The 19,297-nt window shown below is 42.2% G+C and overlaps 1 protein-coding gene across 1 annotated transcript in view; it reads left to right on the top strand.

The window, feature by feature from the left end:
* The window catches only part of LOC120049845 (copine-8-like), a 118,885-nt gene that overhangs the window by 40,334 nt on the left and 59,254 nt on the right, over nucleotides 1–19,297 (top strand). Inside the window, exons 5-6 of the mRNA XM_038996301.1 lie at nucleotides 4,554–4,593; nucleotides 10,390–10,466. Of these exons, the coding sequence (XP_038852229.1) occupies nucleotides 4,554–4,593; nucleotides 10,390–10,466 (117 nt within the window). The remainder of the gene's footprint in view (nucleotides 1–4,553; nucleotides 4,594–10,389; nucleotides 10,467–19,297) is intronic.

Raw genomic sequence — 19,297 nt, 5'->3', positions numbered from 1 at the left:
TTCCTCTCCCTCTCTCTTTCTCCCCCCACTGATCACTCTCTTCCTTCCTCTCTTTCCCCCCCTGTCTCCTGCTTTCTCCTTCCTTGTAGTTCTTTCTGGTTTGTGGTCAGAGTAGACATGTAATAATATTCTGTCATTCGTGTTATGGCTCGGTTGGTGTCTTGACTGTGTGGAAGCCTGTGTTTAAAGGTTAGTTAGGGCAGCTTTTCCCTCTTGTTTATCCTGGTCTGAAATATAATTTCCCCAGGCAAGCGAGTGGAACTCTAGTCGAATGGGTTTCTGAGAGAGGTGGACAAGAGAGTGATGGAGCGCTGCTAGGCTGTGTTAATGTCAGAGCTGAGGCTTAACACGCACAGACAAACACACACACACACCACAAGCATGTGCACGCGTACAAGCTGCTGATGCTCACCTTTGGAACATCTACATTTATAAAAAAATAAATAAAAGTATAATAAATCAATTGAATATACAGCATCACAATAAATCCATTGTTTTAGGAAGGTCCGTCTAAAGAAACATGATGAACAGAATATGATTTGGCCTACTGTATGTTATCTGGCTATGCGGCATGCTGTGGGCTTGTTCATTTAGCAGGCAGGATATGCTTAAGTCCTGTACCATTATTTTATATTACATGATTTTATAGTAAAAATAGTTCTAGTAAAAAGTGTGCTTATGAAGTGGCTATGTTGAGCGTAAAAGTGATGATTTGAAGCAGGTCCTATACGCTAGACTTAGTTATTTGGCAACCATAGAATGCATTAGAAATGAAACAATATATGGGCTGAATGATGCGACTGTAGGCTATTGATGATTTGAGAGGGAGAGGAGATGGAAACGCATGGTGGTGAGATTTTCTGTAGCTAAAGGTAATGCCTATTAATTATAAAAATTGCCCTATATTACTAGGCCATTAAAAATTGTAGGGTAACTCTGAATTTGTTTAGTTGAGGCTAGAACAATTATGTACCAAAGATGTCTTAAATCAGTATTTTTTTTTTATGTGTGTAATATGCAGTAGGCTATGTATTGTATAACGGCATCATTATCTTAATTCAGGGTTTTTTTCAGGCTTGGACTCATACAGTATAGGCCTATGCAGATGCATAAGCTCTAATATACATATGGTTGGGGCGGCAGGGTAGCCTAGTGGTTAGAGCGTTGGACTAGTAACCGAAAGGTTGCAAGTTCAAATCCCCGAGCTGACAAGGTACAAATCTGTCGTTCTGCCCCTGAACAGGCAGTTAACCCACTGTTCCTAGGCCGTCATTGAAAATAAGAATTTGTTCTTAAACTGACTTGCCTAGTTAAATAAAAAATAAAAATGCAATACCATGTGTGGATATCATAAGGTGAATGCACCAATTTGTAAGTCGCTCTGGATAAGAGCATCTGCTAAATGACTTAAATGTAAATGTTGTTTTGAATTAATCATCACCTTAGGAAACACTGTCCATTTTGTTGTATTAGGCTTTGAAACAGCATCCACAACGATCATGTTTTTCACTCAGTTTGAACCTGTTGTTGCGTTTCTTCAAATTGATCAATCACAGTGAGGTGAGTTTTAAAAGCACGATACAGTTTTGATGAGAAGTGTTTGATGTGATTTTCAATCCCATTTGCATTGATGTCAGAGTGGTTAGAGGGACAATAGAGTCCTGAGTACCCGGCCATTAGCGACCTGATGATCATTATAGAGTTGGGTACTACTAACACCGGTGTGGCGGTAATATGGTCACCTCAACAGCTCTACGCACACAAGTACGCATACTGTACATCATGGACAGACCTATACACAAATATGTGCACGCACACACGTGGTAGTGTGTATTTGTGTGTGTTAGGTGTCGTGGGGCATTTGTTTTGGCGGCTGAATAAATACAAAACGCATGCCTTTGTGCTGTGTGTCTCAGGAAATTCTTTTTTCATGGATGTAAGTGATCTGTTTCAATGGAATAGAACATTAGAGCTGCTGTGCCTCCAGTGCTTTGTGAGTTACATAACAAACATCCCAGAGCTCATTCTGACAATACACTCAGAATGACAAACACACCATCCCATCTCACTGACAGTGGCAGTATGCCACATAATCTGTCCTGCTTGCTAGACGGGGAGAGTGTGTGTGCGTGTGTGTGTCCGTGCATGTCCATGTGCGACTTGTGTGTGTGTGTGTGTTAGGGGAGGCTGGCACAGGACTAGAGCCCAGAGACCCACGAGTACCACACAGAGAGAAATATTCCCTCTCATCTCCCATCAACAGAATCAGAGCCTACTAGTTGTTTGATGTGTGTAATTGAGTAAGGCCATCCTGTTGAGACAACATTGACAGAGATGATAGTGGATGAAAACACTGGCCTGATTGAATAGACAATTTCCCCTCAGGCACACATAATGTTTTCTGTCAACAGAGTTATGTCTATTTCTGGCCTATGCGATAGTGGGGAGGTGATGTTCCAATATGTGATGTAAATGGATTCTATGTTCTATGGCTGATGTTGTATAGCAGTGTTGCTCATCCTTTTTGTTAAAGCTCCAGTTGGGGATTTGGAAAGCTATTCAATGGTCAATGTTTCAATAGTCTCAGCTGTATACAAGTGACGGGACCATTTTGTTGTTCTTATGCTATCTAAATGACTAACAAAATCAATGGGGGCTCCATGCCATGACTTTTTTGGAATTTTTGATTCTTCCTGAGTATTTTTATTTTGGTGATTGTTAGTTCTCAAAGGTGATCTTCTTAAAAAAATACATTGCTCCATTTTCTTTTCTACATAATTTCTATGTGGTTTTAGTTGTTTAAGTGTACACAGATTTTTTTTTTTTTACCATCCCCAAAATGATTTTCAAATAAATACAATCGCATTTAGATTTTTCTGGTGGGGTGGCGGCCACGATTTAGCATATAGAGGAAACACTGCCGACTGTAGCTTTAACCAGGGCCTGACAAGCAGTGGTCCTTTCTCCTTGGTAGTTTGTTTAGATTAAATGTAATGGTTCTCACTGTCAGAAAAACCACAGGGGCTACAGTAGTGGGTCTTTGTACCACTGCTTTTCTTACAGCTACGTGAGGCTCAGTCTCCATAAAATTGCTTTCAAAAAGTACCTAAAAAAATAGACGTCTATTTTTAGTAGCTGTGTAAAATTACCTGGACTGTGAAATTACTTTGAATTGGTTCCTGAATCTGCAGCTGATTGCAGCCCTGTTGGACAAGAACCCCCCTTTCCAAACTGGCTCACACAGACACCCGCATTGGTACAAGGATACAAACACAAGCGCACAAACACTTAAAACTTCTTATGGATCCCTTCGCGCGCCAATCCCGTTAGCGGGATCGATTTGACAACACCCAGTGAAATTGCCAAATTCAAAAACAGAAATACTCATAATAAGAATTCATAAAGCATACAAGTGTTATACATCGGTTTAAAGATGAACTTCTTGTTAATCCAGCCGCAGTGTCAGATTTCAAAAAGGCTTTACTGCGAATGCAGACCATGCGATTATCTGAGGACAGCTCCCAGCATACCAACACATGAAAATCAGATTTCAACCAGGCAGGTGCTACACAAAAGTCAGAAATAACAATATAATTCATGCCTTACCTTTAGAAGATCTTCTTCTGTTGGTACTCCAAAATGTCCCATAAACATCACAAATGGTAATTGTGTTCGATAAATAGCTTTTTTATATCCCCAAAATGTCAGTTTATTTGGCGCGTTTGATTCAGAAAAACACCGGTTCCAACTCGCCCAACATGCCTACAAAGTATCTAATAAGTTACCTGTAAACTTTGGCCAAACATTTCAAACAACTTTCCTAATCCAACTTTAGGTATTTTAAAACGTAAATAATCAATCAAATTTAAGACGGAATATACTGCGTTCAATAGCGGATAAAATGAAAGTGGAGCGAGTTCCAGGTCGCTCGCACCAAACAAAAAAGTACACTTGGCTTGACACTCAGAAAGGAAAGGGCTACTTCTTCATCTCTCAAAGGAAAAACATCAACCAATTTCTAAAGACTGTTGACATCTAGTGGAAGCCATAGGAACTGCAAGTATAAAAAGGGATTGCCATAGAAAACTAATGGAAAACAGATTGAGCTCAATTTATTTTTTTCCTGGATGGATTGTGCTCGGGGTTTCACCTGCCAAATCAGTTCTGTTATACTCACAGACATTATTCAAACAGTTTTCGAAACTTCAGAATGTTTTCTATCCAAATATACTAATAATATGCATATCCTAGCTTCTGGGCCTGAGTAGCAAGCAGTTGACTTTGGGCACGCTTTTCATCCGGACGTGAAAATACTGCCCCCTAGCCCAAAGAGGTTTTAAACACCCAGGGAGTCCTCCACTTTGACATTTCAGGATACTAAAATGATTGAAAAGCACAAGAAGACTTAATGATACTCTGCGTGACATCATTGCTTTATACATTTACTGAGCGGTCTAACTGAGTGTCCCCTTCTGTAAATCACCTGCTGCTTCCAGCTGTACTGCTGTCATCTCCATGCCCCTCTAACAGTGTGTTTCTCTTCTCTTCTCCAGGTACGATGTCGACTCAAAGAGCGCCAACCTGTCAAAACATGTAAGTCTCTCTTTCCGTGTGTGTGTGTGTGTGCGCGCGTGACTGCATGTGCGCTTTGGGGGTACATCCTATTGTCATTAGCACCCCCTTACTACAGTTGTTAATCTCTGTTCTGTAATGACTGGGTTAGTATTTCATAGTGGGGTTACCTTCCCTGGGTAGCCAGTGTGTTTTAGCATAACTGTGCACTCATGCACTCGCTCTCGCCCGCTCTCAATTCCATGTGATGCGCTGTGTGTTCTCTACCCTCCCTGTCCCTCGCCTGTCTATTGTCATCGCTGTGAATAAAAACACACATAACAATCATTTCATGTAACAATGCCATCAGTCTGTCTTTGTTGACACACAATAAACCCTGATTCTTCTTTAAAATTATATTATTGTATTTACATTTAGATAGACAGACACAAACAGACACAGGCAGGCAGGCAGGCACACACACACACATTCCGATGGGATCTATTTTGATCTTATCTGTTCTTATAAAATCTAGAATAAGAGATGCATATTACCCACTGCAGTCTTACCACAAGGACCCCATCTGTGCCTGTCACACACTCTGGGAATTGCTCATTCATGTGGTCCCTTTCTCTCTTCTGCGCACCACTCTATTCCACAAATGTATCTCTGTCTGCTAGCTCCCCCCAAGGAGTTTGAGATCGGTACTTTCGCCTTGGACACCTGTTCAGTGACTGAATTAAAATAAGTTGAATGGAAATAGTCCTAGAGCAAGGGCCGCATGTGTGCAGGATTTCGTACCAGCCCAACTCTAACACACCTGACGCTCCCCATCCAACCCGATAGAGCTAGAGAGGATCTGCAGAGAATGGGAGAAACTTCCCAAAAACAGGTGTGCCAAGCTGGTAGCGTCATACACAAGAAGACTCGAGGCTGTAATCGCTGCCAATGGTGCTTCAACAAGTATTGGGTAAAGGGTCTGTTTACTTATGTAAATGTGATATTTGCTGTTTACTTCTTGTGGCTGCAGGGGTAGTATTGAGTAGCTTGGATGAAAGGTGCACAGAGGTGCCCAGAGTAAACGGCCTGCTACTCAGCCATAAAAGCTAGAATATGCATATAATTAGTGATTTGGATAGAAAACACTATGAAGTTTCTAATACTGTTTGAATGATGTCTGTGAGTATAACAGAACTCATATGGCAGGCAAAAACCTGAGAAAAAATTCAACCAGGAAGTGGGAAATCTGAGGTTTGTAGTTTTTCAACTCATTGCCTATAGAATACAGTGTCTATGGGGTCATATTGCACTTCCTAAGGCTTCCACTAGATGTCAACAGTCTTTAGAACCTTGTTTGATGCTTCTACTGTGAAGTGGGGGCGAATGAGAGGGGAATGAGTCAGAGGTCTGCCAGAGAGCCACGAGCTCAGTCTCGCGCGTTCACGTGAGAGCGAGCTCTGTTCCATTGCAATTCTACAGACAAAGGAATTCTCCGGTTGGAACATTATTGAAGATTTATGTTAAAAACATCCTAAAGATTGATTCTATACTTCGTTTGACATGTTTCTACGGACTGTAATATAACTTTTTGGACTTTTCGTCCGTACTTTCCGCTGGACTCGCACGCGCGTCGTGAGTTTAGATTGTGTACTGAACGTGCGAAAGACAAGGAGGAATTTGGACATAAATGATGGACATTATCGAACAACACAAACATTTATTATTTAACTGGGATTCCTGGGAGTGCATTCTGATGAAGATCATCGAAGGTAAGTGAATATTTATAATGCTATTTCTTACTTCTGTTGACTCCAACATGGCGGATATCTGTTTGGCTTGATTTGTCGCCTGAGCGCCGTACTCAGATTATTGCATGGTTTACTTTTTCCGTAAAGTTTTTTTGAAATCTGACACAGCGGTTGCATTAAGGAGAAGTGGATCTAAAATTCCATGCATAACAGTTGTATCTTTTAGCAATGTTTATTATGAGTATTTCTGTAAATTGATGTGGCTCTCTGCAAAATCACCGGATGTTTTGGAACTACTGAACGTAACGTGCCAATGTAAACTGAGATGTTTTGATATAAATATGAACTTTATCAAACAAAGCATACATGTATTGTGTAACATGAAGTCCTATGAGTGTCATCTGATGAAGATCATCAAAGGTTAGTGATTCATTTTATTTCTGCTTTTTGTGACTCCTCTCTTTGGCTTGAAAAATGGCTGTGTTTTTCTGTGATTTGGCTCTGACCTAACATAATCGTTTGGTTTGCTTTCGCTGTAAAGCCTTTTTGAAATCGGACACTGTGGTGGGATTAACAAGAAGTGTATCTTTAAAATGGTGTGAAATACTTGTATGTTTGAGGAATTTTAATTATGGGATTTCTGCTGTTTTGAATTTGGCGCCCTGCAGTTTCACTGGCTGTTGACGAGGTGGGACGCTACCGTCCCACATACCCTAGTGAGGTTAAACTAAAGTGAAAAAAACAATAACGAGGCTACATACAGGGGGTACTGGTACCCGATTAAATGTGTGGGGGTACAGGTTAGTTGTAAAGTGAATATGCATAGATAATAAACAGTGAGTAGCAGCAGAGTTAAAAAAAGGGGGTGGTCAATGCAAATTGTCCGGGTAGCCATTTTATTAACTGTTCATGGCTTCTGGCTTGGGGGTAGAAGCTGTTAAGGAGCCTTTTGGACGTAGACTTGGCGTTCCTGTACCGCTTGCCGTGTTGTAGCAGAGAGAACAGTTTATGACTAGGGTGGCTGGAGCCTTTGACAATTTTTAGGGCCTTCCTTTTACACCGCCTGGTATTGAGGTCCTGGATGGCAGGAAGCTTGGCCCCAGTGATGTGTTGGGATGTACGCACTACCCTCTGTAGCGTCTTGCGATTGGATGCCGAGCAGTTGCCATACCAGGCGGTGATGCAACCAGTCCGTATTCTCTCAATGGTGCAGCTAAATAACTTTTTGAGGATCTGAGGACCCATGCCAAATCTTTTCAGTCTCCTGAGGGGGAATAGGCGTTGCGTGCCCTCTACAGGACTGTCTTGGTGTGTTTGGACCGTGATAGTTTGTTGGTGATGTGGACACCAAGGAACTTGAAGTTCTCGCCTAAGATCACCGTGTGGAATGCCAAGCGCCAGCTGGGGTGGTGAAACATGCTTCTCCATCTGTCAATCCGATGGACAAAGCTGATTTTGGCGCATGTCAAGAGAATGCTACCTGCCCCAATACATAGTGCCAACTGTAACGTTTGGTGGAGGAGAAATTGTGGTCTGGGGCTGTTTTCATGGTTTGGGCTAGGCCCCTTAGTTCCAGTGAAGGGAAATCTTAACACTACAACATACAATTAGATTCTGTGCTTCCAACTTTGTGGAAGGCCCTTTCCTGTTTCATGGGATGAATTGGAACGCCGACTGCGAGCCTTGCCTAATCGCCCAACACCATTGCCCGACCTCACTAATGCTCTTGTGGCTGAATGGGAGCAAGTCCCCGCAGCAATGTTCCAACTTCTAGTGGAAAGCCTTCCCAGAAGAAAGAAGGTGGTTTTAACAGCAAAGGGGTGACCAACTCCATACTAATGCCCATGATTTTGGAAAGGAGGTGTTCGACGAGCAGGTGTCCACATACTTTTTGTCATGTAGTGTACTTTTGTATATATATTGTAGATATATTAATAATTAGATATACAGTATATACAGGCTAGGAAGTTGGCAAAGTTAGCATTATATAATCTCCAATAACACATTAAAAGGCACTTATTTAAACTCAGTGACGCACAACAAAAGGACACATGGAAATGGGAACAAACTGCATTTATAGCTGAGGAAAGGAGAGAAATGGTGATTGTTAGAGTGAGTTCAGGTGTGGTGAGTTGGCAGTAGAGGGGGCATGTCCAGAGGTTAATTAGAGTGTTTTTTTGGAATGACCCTTCAGAACACCATCCATACCAATCAGGATTTGTGATGCTGCCTTTCTAAACCACCTCATATTGCTAAATATGGTCTCAAGTGACATTGATTACATTGGACTCAGACTGAAACCATTATCCTGGCATTATCTTACCTAATGATCACCATAAGCTCAGCCTGCTATTAGCAAAATGCTCATGTTCCTCTTATCGCTAGGATTGACTAGATTCATATAGCATTTCTATCCCTGTCCTATCTTATCTTAGTCACATTTCACACTTTGCTCTCTCTTGTGTTTGCTTTGGCAATTTGAAAAAACCGGTCTGCCCACATTGCAGGGAAATGTTCTGTTTTAGACTTTGTTTGGCAAACAACCGCTTAAGGATGAAGGTCATTAGAGAAACACAAACAATGAGAACGAGTTATTACATGTTTGACCTTAAGGGATACCTTTTCTGTTATTTGGACAGCCTTCACATGTTGGCTTGTCACATGGCATGTTTCATGCATAGCTTTATTTACCATTACCTGACTAATGTGGCTGATAATCTGTTGGGTAAGATTTTAGACTAGTATTCTAACAATGTGCACAGAGTGAGCAGTGTGTAAAAGTTTCCATGGTGAAAGGATAAAAGGGGGAGTGGTCACTGTGATGTGGGCCAATCACCTTTGCCATCAATAGTATGCAGTCATGGAAAATAACTGCCGTTTTTCCACAAAGATTTGGTGGATGACGTGCACAATTCAATGTGGGGAGTACAAGAGATGCTCCTCTACCTGTTGGTGTTGGTACAATAGTAACGCAATAATAAAGCCCATATTCCCCGGTCCACTGCCTGTCGTGTTGTGTAAAACACATTGCATTAATGTTGCAGTTACATTTTTTATCCTTAATAAAGGTACGCAACCAGGGACCCTAGCACACACATACTGTGCACACACACACACACTCTTAGTCACAAGGCTTTTTTCACTGGTCCTCCATTCTGGAACTGTCTCTCCCAATTTCACAGACGTTCACGCTGGATACATTCTCTATCCCTATCCCTCTCTCTCTCCTTCCCTCCGCCCCAATCTCTCGCTCTTGCTCTCACTCTGTCTCTCTCCTTTTCTCCCTTCCTCGACCAGGCATATAAACAGGGGGTGAAATCAATAATCTCAGGCTGGGAATGACACACTTGGCAGTTTTAGAGGCTGCTTAGCCAGCCCTGGCCAGCCCTCTGGGGAATTCCACTGGAGATAAACCTTTACTGTGTTAACATGTGAGAGGCAGGCAGGCAGGCAGGCAGGCAGGCAGGCAGGCAGGCAGGCAGAGCAGGCAGAGCAGGCAGGCAGAGCAGGTGTGGTAGTGGAGCTGGGTGGAAATCAGACCTGGGTTCGAATACTATTTGAAGTCTTTTCAAATACTTTATCTAGGCTTGGTTGAGTTTTCTTGGCGCAATGGAATCAATACAATAGTCCTAAAACTGATAAACTGACCATTTGGTAACCCAGGCAGGCTTGAGCAAATACTTAAAGTATTTCAAATAGTATTTGAACCCAGGTCTGGCTGCTGGAGCATGCTGGAAATAACTGGGCTATAAAGCCTATACAGCACACACTGTTTATACTAGACATTGTGGTCAGAGAAGACCACAGCGAGATTCCATTATGAAGTGTTGGTGTTTTTCCAGACACTGGCTAACAGAATCACAAGGGTTCTCCTTCCCCCATCCCCCAACATGTGATTCATTGTATTAATGTCAATGTCATGTTTCATAAAGAGTATTCTATGCGCAGTATGGGATGGGAGTCCGCTGTGTGTGGTTTGTGTGGATGTGTGCACCCATGCATGCGTGTGTGTGTGTCTCCTATATCTTACACTTCACCAGAATGTGCCCAAATATATATATAACTCGTATCTCTGTCTCTGTTTCTGTAGGACTTCCTTGGCCAGGCGTTCTGTACGTTGGGAGAGGTGGTGGGATCGTTGGGCAGCCGTATGGAGAAACCTATGGTGTGAGTACCTCTGTTCCTCCATTTTTTTAAACCAATTACCTCTAACCTCTGACCCCTATTATATGGTTTCACTCTAACCTCAAAACTCCATGCTATACAACATCATTACACTCACATCTCAAACCCATAGACAGTATGGTCCTTTGTAGCTCAGTTGGTAGAGCATGTCACCAGGATAGTGGGTTTAATTCCCGGGACCACCCGTATGTTAAATGTATACATGCATGACTGTAAGTCGCTTTGGATTAAAAAAAGTCTGCTAAATGGCATAATTGGCAACAAAATAAAAAATATTCTATAAAGATTCGATATACAGGCTAAACCTGACCCAGTTCTAATGGCATTTACTCAGATCAAATCTAATTGCATTTGTCACATGCGCCGAATACAACAAGTGTAGACCTTACAGTGAAATGCTTACTCACAAGCCCTTAACCAACAATGCAGTTAAGAAAATCCCCCCCCCCCCCCAGCCAAAAAAGAAAGAGATAAGATAACAAGTAATTAAAGAGCAGCAGTAAATAACAATAGCGGGGCTATATACAGGGGGTACCGGTACAGAGTCAATGTGCGGGGGCACCGGTATTGAGGTAATATGTACATGTAGGTAGAGTTATTAAAGTGACTATGCATAGATAATTACAGAGAGTAGCAGCAGTGTAGAAGAGGGTGGTTAGGGGGCAATGCAAATAGTCTGGGTAGCCATTTGATTCGATGTTCAGGAGTCTTATGGCTTGGGGGTAGAAGCTGTTTAGAAGCCTCTTGGACCTAAACTTGGCGCTCCGCTACCGCATGCCGTGCGTTAGCACAGAGAACAGTCTATGACTAGGGTGGCTGGAGTCTTCCTCTGACACCACTTGGTATAGAGGTCCTGGATGGCAGGAAGCTTGGCCCCAGTGATGTACTGGGCCGTACGCATTACCCTCTGTAGTGCCTTGCGGTCGGAGGCCGAGCAGTTGCCATACCAGGCAGTGATGCAACCCATCAGGATGCTCTCAATGGTGCAGCTGTAAAACCCTTTGAGGATCTGAGGACCCATGCCAAATCTTTTCAGTCTCCTGAGGGGGAACAGGTTTAGTCGTGCCCTCTTCACAACTGTCTTGGTGTGCTTGGACCATGTTAATTTGTTGGTGATGTGGACACCAAGGAACTTGCAGCTGTCAACCTGCTCTACTACAGCCACGTAGATGAGAATGGGGGCGTGCTCGGTCCTCCTTTTCATGTAGTCCACAATCATCTCCTTTGTCTTGATCGCATTGCGGGAGAGGTTGTTGTCCTTGCACCATACGGTCAGGTCTCTGACCTCCTCCCTATATGCTGTTTCATCGTTGTCGGTGATCAGGCCTACCACTATTGGGTCATCAGCAAACTTAATGATGGTGTTGGAGTCGTGCCTGGCCGTGCAGTCATGAGTGAACAGGGAGTACAGGAGGAGACTGAGCATGCACCCCTGAGGGGCCCCAGTGTCGAGGATCAGCGTGGCGGATGTGTTGTTACCTACCCTTACCACCTGGGGGCAACCCGTCAGGAAGTCTAGGATCCAGTTGCAGAGGGAGGTGTTTAGTCCCAGGGTCCTTAGCTTAGTAATGAGCTTTGAGGGCACTGTGGTGTTGAATGGTGAGCTGTAGTCAATGAATAACATTCTCACATAGGTGTTCCTTTTGTCCAGGTGTGAAAGGGAAGTGTGGAGTACAATAGAGATTGCATCAACTGTGGATCTGTTGGTGTGGTATGCAAATTGGAGTGGGTCTAGGGTTTCTGGGATAATGGTGTTGATGTGAGCCATGACCAGCCTTTCAAAGCATTTCATGACTACAGACGTGAGTGCTACGGGTCAGTAGTAATTTAGGCAAGTTACCTTAGTGTTCTTGGGCATAGGGGCTATGGTGGTCTGCTTGAAACATGTTGGTATTACAGACTCCGACAGGGAGAGGTTGAAAATGTCCATGAAGAAACTTGCCAGTTGGTCGGCGCATGCTCGGAGTACACGTCCTGGTATTCCGTCTGGCCCTGTGGCCTTGTGAATGTTGACCTGTTTAAAGCTCTTACTCAAAGGTCTTACTCACATCGGCTGCGGAGAGCGTGATCACACAGTCGTATGGAACAGTTGACGCTTTAATGCATGTTTCAGTGTTACTTGCCTCGAAGCGAGCGTAGAAGTTATTTAGCTCGTCTGGTAGGCTCGTGTCACTGGGCAGCTCTCGGCTGTGCTTCCCTTTTGTAGTCTGTAATCGTTTGCAACCCCTGCCACATCCGACGAGCGTCAGAGCCGGTGTAGTACGTTTCGATCTTAGTCGCGTATTGACACTTTACCTGTTTGATGGTTCATCGGAGGGCATAGCGGGATTTCATATAAGCTTTCGGGTTAGAGTCCCACTCCTTGAAAGCGGCAGCTCTACCCTTTAGCTCAGTGCGGAAGTTGCCTGTAATCCATGGCTTCTGGTTGCGTTATGTACTTACAGTCACTGTGGGGACGATGTAATCAATGCACTTATTGATGAAGTCGGTGACTGATGTGTTGTACTCCTCAAAGCCATCGGAAGAATCCCGGAACATATTCCAGTCTGTGCTAGCAAAACAGTCCTGTAGTTTAGCATCTGCTTCATCTGAACACTTTTTCATAGACTGAGTCACTGGTGCTTCCTGCTTTAATGTTTTCTTGTTAGCAGGAATCAGGAGGATAGAATTATGGTCAGATTTCCCAAATGGAGGACGTGGGAGAGCTTTGTACGTGTCTCTGTGTGTGGAGTAAAGGTGGTCTAGAGTTTCTTTCCCTCTGGTTGCACATTTAACATGCTGATAGAAATGAGGTAAAACTGATTTAAGTTTCCCTGCATTAAAGTACCCAGCCACTAGGAGCGCCACCTGGATGAGCGTTTTCCTGTTTGCTTATGGCGGTATACAGCTCATTGAGTGCGGTTTTAGTGTCAGCATCGGTCTGTGGTGGTATGTAGACAGCTACGAAAAATACAGATAAACTCTCTAGGTAGATAGTGTGGTCTACAGCTTATCATGAGATACTCTACCTCAGGTGAGCAAAACCTTGAGACTTCCTTAGATAACGTGCACCAGCTGTTGTTTACAAATATGCATAGGCCCACGCCCCGTGTCTTACCAGAGGCTGCTGTTCTATCCTGCCGATAGAGTGTATAACCCGCCAGCTGTATGTTCTTAATGTCGTCGTTCAGCCACGACTCGTGAAACATAAGATATTACAGTTTTTAATGTCCCGTTGGTAGGATAAACATGCTTTCAGTTCGTCCCATTTATTTTCCAGCGATTGAACGATAGCTAACAGTACTAATGGCAAAGGCAGATTAGACACTCGTCGCCTGATCCTCACAAGGCACCCCTATCTCTTTCTGCGAAATCTTAGTTTCTTTCTCCAGTGAATGACGGGCATGTTCGGGTGTTTGGAGCATATTCTTCCCGTCCAACTCATTAAGGGACAACTATTCATCCAATTCAAGGTTAGTAATCGCTGTTCTGATGTCCAGAAGCTCTTTTCGGTCATACGAGACGGTAGCAGCAACATTATGTGCAAAATAAGTTACAAACAATGTGAAAAAACAAACAAAATAGCACGGTTGGTTAAGAGCCAATAAAACAGCAGCCATCCCCTCCGGCGCCATCACTCACCTGATCATTATAGAATTTACACCAACACACGTAATTATAACTCTGATTCATCATTTTACATCGTAACTTTAACCCTGACCCATGATCTACTTCTCATGGCGGTCACTCACCTGTCATTTACTCTGAAATATTTACATCCACACACACACAATTACTTGTTAATGTTTATTGTCAACATATCAGTCTTTGACACGTAAGACACATGACCCAGTTCATTGTCTTGACCTGAAGACAAAAAAATACCAATAAACACACTTTCTCCCATATATACAGTGATACAGTGCCTACAGCCTGAATTTAAAATTGATTAAATTTAGATTGTGTCACTGGCCTACACACAATACCCCATAATGTCAAAGTGGAATATTTACAAATTAATAAAAAATGAAAAACGGAAATGTCTTGAGTAAGTAAATATTCAAACCCTTTGTTATGCAATCCTAAATAAGTTCAGGAGTAAAAATGTACTTAACAAGTCACATAATAAGTTGCTTGGACTCACTCTGTGTGGAGTAATAGTGTTTAGCATGATTTCTGAATGACTACCTGTCACACCCTGGCCTTAGTTATCTTTGTTTTCATTATTATTTTAGTTAGGTCAGGGTGTGACATGGTGAAGTATGTGTTTTTGTATTGTCTAGGGTGTTGTATGGTTTAGGGGGTTAAGTAGAGTAGATGGTTTAGTGTTCAGTGTAGGTGTCTAGGAAAGTCTATGGTTGCCTGAATTGGTTCTCAATTAGAGACAGCTGGTTATTGTTGTCTCTGATTGGGAGCCATATTTAAGGCAGCCATAGGCTTTAGCTGGTTGTGGGTAATTGTCTATGTGTAGTGTTTGTGTCAGCACTATTTGTCTGTATAGCTTCACGGTCGTCAGTTTGTTATTTTGTTAGTTTGTGTATAGTTGTTAGTTTCTTGTTTTTTTCTCTCTTCTAAAATAAAAGAAGATGTATTTTGCAAACGCTGCGCCTTGGTCCACTCTCTCACAAGAAGACGATCGTGACACTACCTCATCTCTGTATCCCACACATACAAGTATCTTTAAGGTCCCTCAGTCAAGCAGTGAATTTCAAACACAGATTACACCACAAAGTCCAGGGAGGTTTTCCGATGCCTCACAAAGAAGGGCACCTATTGGTAGATGGGTAAAAATAAAGCAGACATTCAATAACCCTTTGAGCATGGTGAAGTTATTTATTACACTTTGGATGGTGTATCAATACACCCAGTCACTACAAAGACGCAGGTGTCCTTTCCAACTCCGTTGCAGGAGAGGAAGGAAACCTCTCAGGGATTTCAACAATGGTGACTTTAAAACAGAGTTTAATGGCTGTGATAGAACAAAACTGAGGATGGATCAACAACATTGTAGTTACTTCACAATACTAACCTAATTGACAGGGTGAAAAGAAGGAAGACCGTACAACAAGGCACTAAAGTAATACTGTTCATTCAGAAAGTAATACTGTAAAAAATGTGGCAAAGGAATTAACTTAAGTCTTCTGTTTGTAATCCAATACAACACATTACTGAGTACCACTCTCCATATTTTCAAGCATAGTGGTGGCTGCATCATGTTATGGGTATGCTTGTAATCATTAAGCACAGGCAACATCCTAGAGGAAAACCTGGTTCAGTCTGCTTTCCACCAGATGAATTCAGCAGGACAATAGCGTAACACACAAGACCAAATCTACACTGGAGTTGCTTACCAAGAAGACAGTGTATGTTCCTAAGTGGCCAAATTACAGTTTTGACTTAACGCTGCTTGAAAATCTATGGCAAGACTTGAAAATAGTTGTCTAGCAATGATCAGCAACCAATTTGACAGAGCTTGATGAATTTTGAAAACAGTAATGGGCAATCCAGGTGTGGATTGGGAACTGGCTGTTGGGAACATGCATTGGAAGTGGAGGTGTGTATGTGTATGCATTTCAGCACCACTCCCGCATTGTCGGTCTTCCTATTAACAGCAGGTGTGAGCTCATGCTCTCTAATGAGATGTTCTCTCACACACAGACACACACACACACACGATAATGCTAACGCTGATGCTCATTACTAGAAGTCTGCTCGTTTATGCCTTTCTCACCTCTCTCTTCCTCACAAACCTTGTGTCACAACCCTCGGCCTGTTTGTTTGACTATAGTTAAAGGAAACATCTACTCAAACTATCTTCTGGTATTTGTTTCATTAGTCCACTGTTGATACAATGGCACATGCATCTCTATCAATAAAGACTAGGGTGGGCCAATTGCTTTTGTAGATTTTCTCAATTTAAATAAAATATAAAGCTTGTTCTGGAAGTATTCTTACGGTGATTATTAGATTGCATAAACATGATGAGGGCTTTCCCCCAACAACTTTGGCGTTCACATTTTGTTTCCTAAACATAGGCTATATAAGGAGTATAGGTTGTTGCTCCTGGTCAGTCTGTGAGACATGCAGGCTGCCTCTGACTGGGTTTGTTGTAGGATAGATTCTTTGAAAGTGCATGTAAAGTTTTGAAAGCAAGACTAAAGAAATGCATAATAGTGTGTGTGTGCGTGCGCGCGCCAGGCACATAAAATGCAGGGGCGAAGAGGGGGTCATGACAGTATTGTAGTACTCGAGACTGGTCTCATGACAGTGAGGACTTGTAATTTCTTCCCGAGAAATAATTATCAGCTTCCATTCAGTCAGCGCAAAAAAACACTTTGCGAGGCCAAATACATACACTCCTTTCTTGAAACATGAATATCTTAACAGTCTTTATATCTATTATAGACATGTTTGTGCAGTGGCGAACCTATGGGCTTTCAGTGTGTGACAGGTTCGTGATTCTGAAAGGACAGCAACCGTAATACCAGCCCACTCATGTAGGAGAGTGCACTTTTTGTAAAACACAAAGGGCCAGTGGTGTAGTGGAGGGTATACGCAGGTACTGTATAAGCCATATACCCACTTTTATTTTCAGAGGGCAATGTGTATAGTAGAGGAGGTATACGTAGAGGAGGTATACAACTTATCAATTATGTAGTACAATAGAGAAATCATGCACAAAGTAGCCTACACAATCGAAGAGCGCGTGAAACATACACAGCCTAGTTTCAGTGGAAAATAATCTGCAGGCAGCAAGAGTGTGCAGCTCTCAACTGGTTTTGGCTTGGAGCAGCTCACAGAAGAATGACATCGGTAGCTGGTGGGGTAGGAAAAACGTGATATCTACTAGTAAATGCTAACTAAGGGAACAAGCAAACCGGGTATTGAAAAAGTTTTGTCCGAAGTGTTGGTTACTTGGCTATTTGTGATGCGCAATTTTCATCATGAGCTGTTTGCATCAGGGGCGTAGATATGGATGGGCCTGGGTGACAGACCCAATCAGATTGATGTGGTTTAAGCATTGTTGTGGACTTAGAACATCAAATTTGTGCCTTTTTTCTATAAAAACAAAAGTGTGATTTTGAAAGTGAAAGTCTGAAAAATGCATTGAAAAACATAAAACAAAAAAACAGAAACATCGAATATTTCACACAGGGTGCCTTTCCTTTGCTGAGCGGGCCATTCTGGGAACTTTTTGGAACACTTTAGTACATACCCACTTCTCCTGGCACCATTACACCACTGAGTAGGGCCGATGGAAAGACAGCGGTCACACACAGCATTATTTTAAAGGTTAAGCAGTCTATAAACGCAGACATAATAAGCTAACCATTACGCATTTCCCAACCGAAATGTACAACTATTACTTCCCATTGCAAAAAAACATTTTACGTTTAGCACACAAAGTAACTGGTGACCTAAATTTTAAAGTGGAACTGACAGCGTTTTAACTACTTTGCAGATATGAAACAAACAGACAATCATAATATCAGTCAAATAAATATGAGAGTGCATCTCCATTCGAGATGTTTCAGTTGCACTGTTTCAGTTTCAATGACTCAATATTTTGGACAAAAACTGACGAATGTAACTAAGGCTGGGAATGTCAGTCATAACGTGGCTAATAGGCTAGTGCATCTATTTATGTAGCAAGCTAAAACCAGCTAGCTGCTAGGAGGTTGCCATGTCATGCCATTGGAGGAGTGGGAGAGTTTTTTTTTACCCTCCTGTTGTTTTTCAGTTGCTATACACAGCTAGAGATGCATGTGTCATTTGGTTATATAGCAAGAACTTGAACAACTGTTATCCAGTTAGCATGCCTCTTGCCTTTGCAAATTCACTATGGCTATCTACTCCGATTTCAGGACACTCTCGTCTGAGTGTGCCAGAGTGCAGAACAGCTGATGAATTTACAAACACACAACACCCGATGAATATGACCGGTGGTAGTAAACAGGCAAAAAAAGTAATAGTTAGTCAAGAACGCTCTCGTTAACATGTAAACAGCCTAACCAGCTCTGCTATGGCGAGTAAAATGGTCAGAGTGAGGTGTTCTCTCATTTGTGTCTGGAAGTAGCTAACTAGAAAGCTAGCCAACTTTAGCCAGTTAGCTTGGGTGCTTGGTTGGGACAAACATGCATTGGCAGGCAAGCTAATGGCAAATGGCTTGTTTGTATAAAGGCCTACTGTAGCTCTGATTGGCTATAGCGCACCAGTCTGTGTAGACTCCGGTCCTGGACAAGACATATGTTTTTATTCTTTTTTATTTACTGCAGTTTCTATTAATTCTCCAAACGCATGGTCGTTTTCCCACACCATATTGCTATAACATTTTAACAAACGTCATAATTCCTAAACATTCTAAGAATTTATGAAAACGTGAAAATTACCATATCTAAGTGCTCGCTTGTCAGAAAATGTTTTAAAAGTGTCATGTTCTTCCTGGGGGTGTACATTTAAATATTTTAATAAGATTTCATGTTGCTAAATGCAACAATGTTTCACACAAAGTTAATTTCAAATAAATGGCTAACAGCAATTGCGCTTGAATAAAAACACAGTTCCACTCACCAGATGATGATCATTTGAAACTTAACTTCTTGTTAAAAGTTATTATTGAAGAGGGAGAAGCTAACAAATTAGCAACAACATCTTCTTTGATAACACCTTCTGCTGCCACAACAAAAGCTAGCTAGCTAGGCTGTGGGAAAACTACTAATTGCAATTGCGTAGTGACCTGTTGGCCTTCAATGCAGAAGTTTCCATACGTTTTTGTAAAAACGGTCCTACCCACTAACTCAAAATGTGATTGGTTGATTCCACTGTCACTCCCA

Source organism: Salvelinus namaycush, chromosome 6 (genome assembly GCF_016432855.1).
Source record: "Salvelinus namaycush isolate Seneca chromosome 6, SaNama_1.0, whole genome shotgun sequence".
In the NCBI taxonomy this organism is placed as follows: Eukaryota; Metazoa; Chordata; class Actinopteri; order Salmoniformes; family Salmonidae; genus Salvelinus; species Salvelinus namaycush.
The sequence above is the reverse complement of the archived record's forward strand: the minus strand, read 5'-3'. Positions and strand labels throughout refer to the sequence as shown.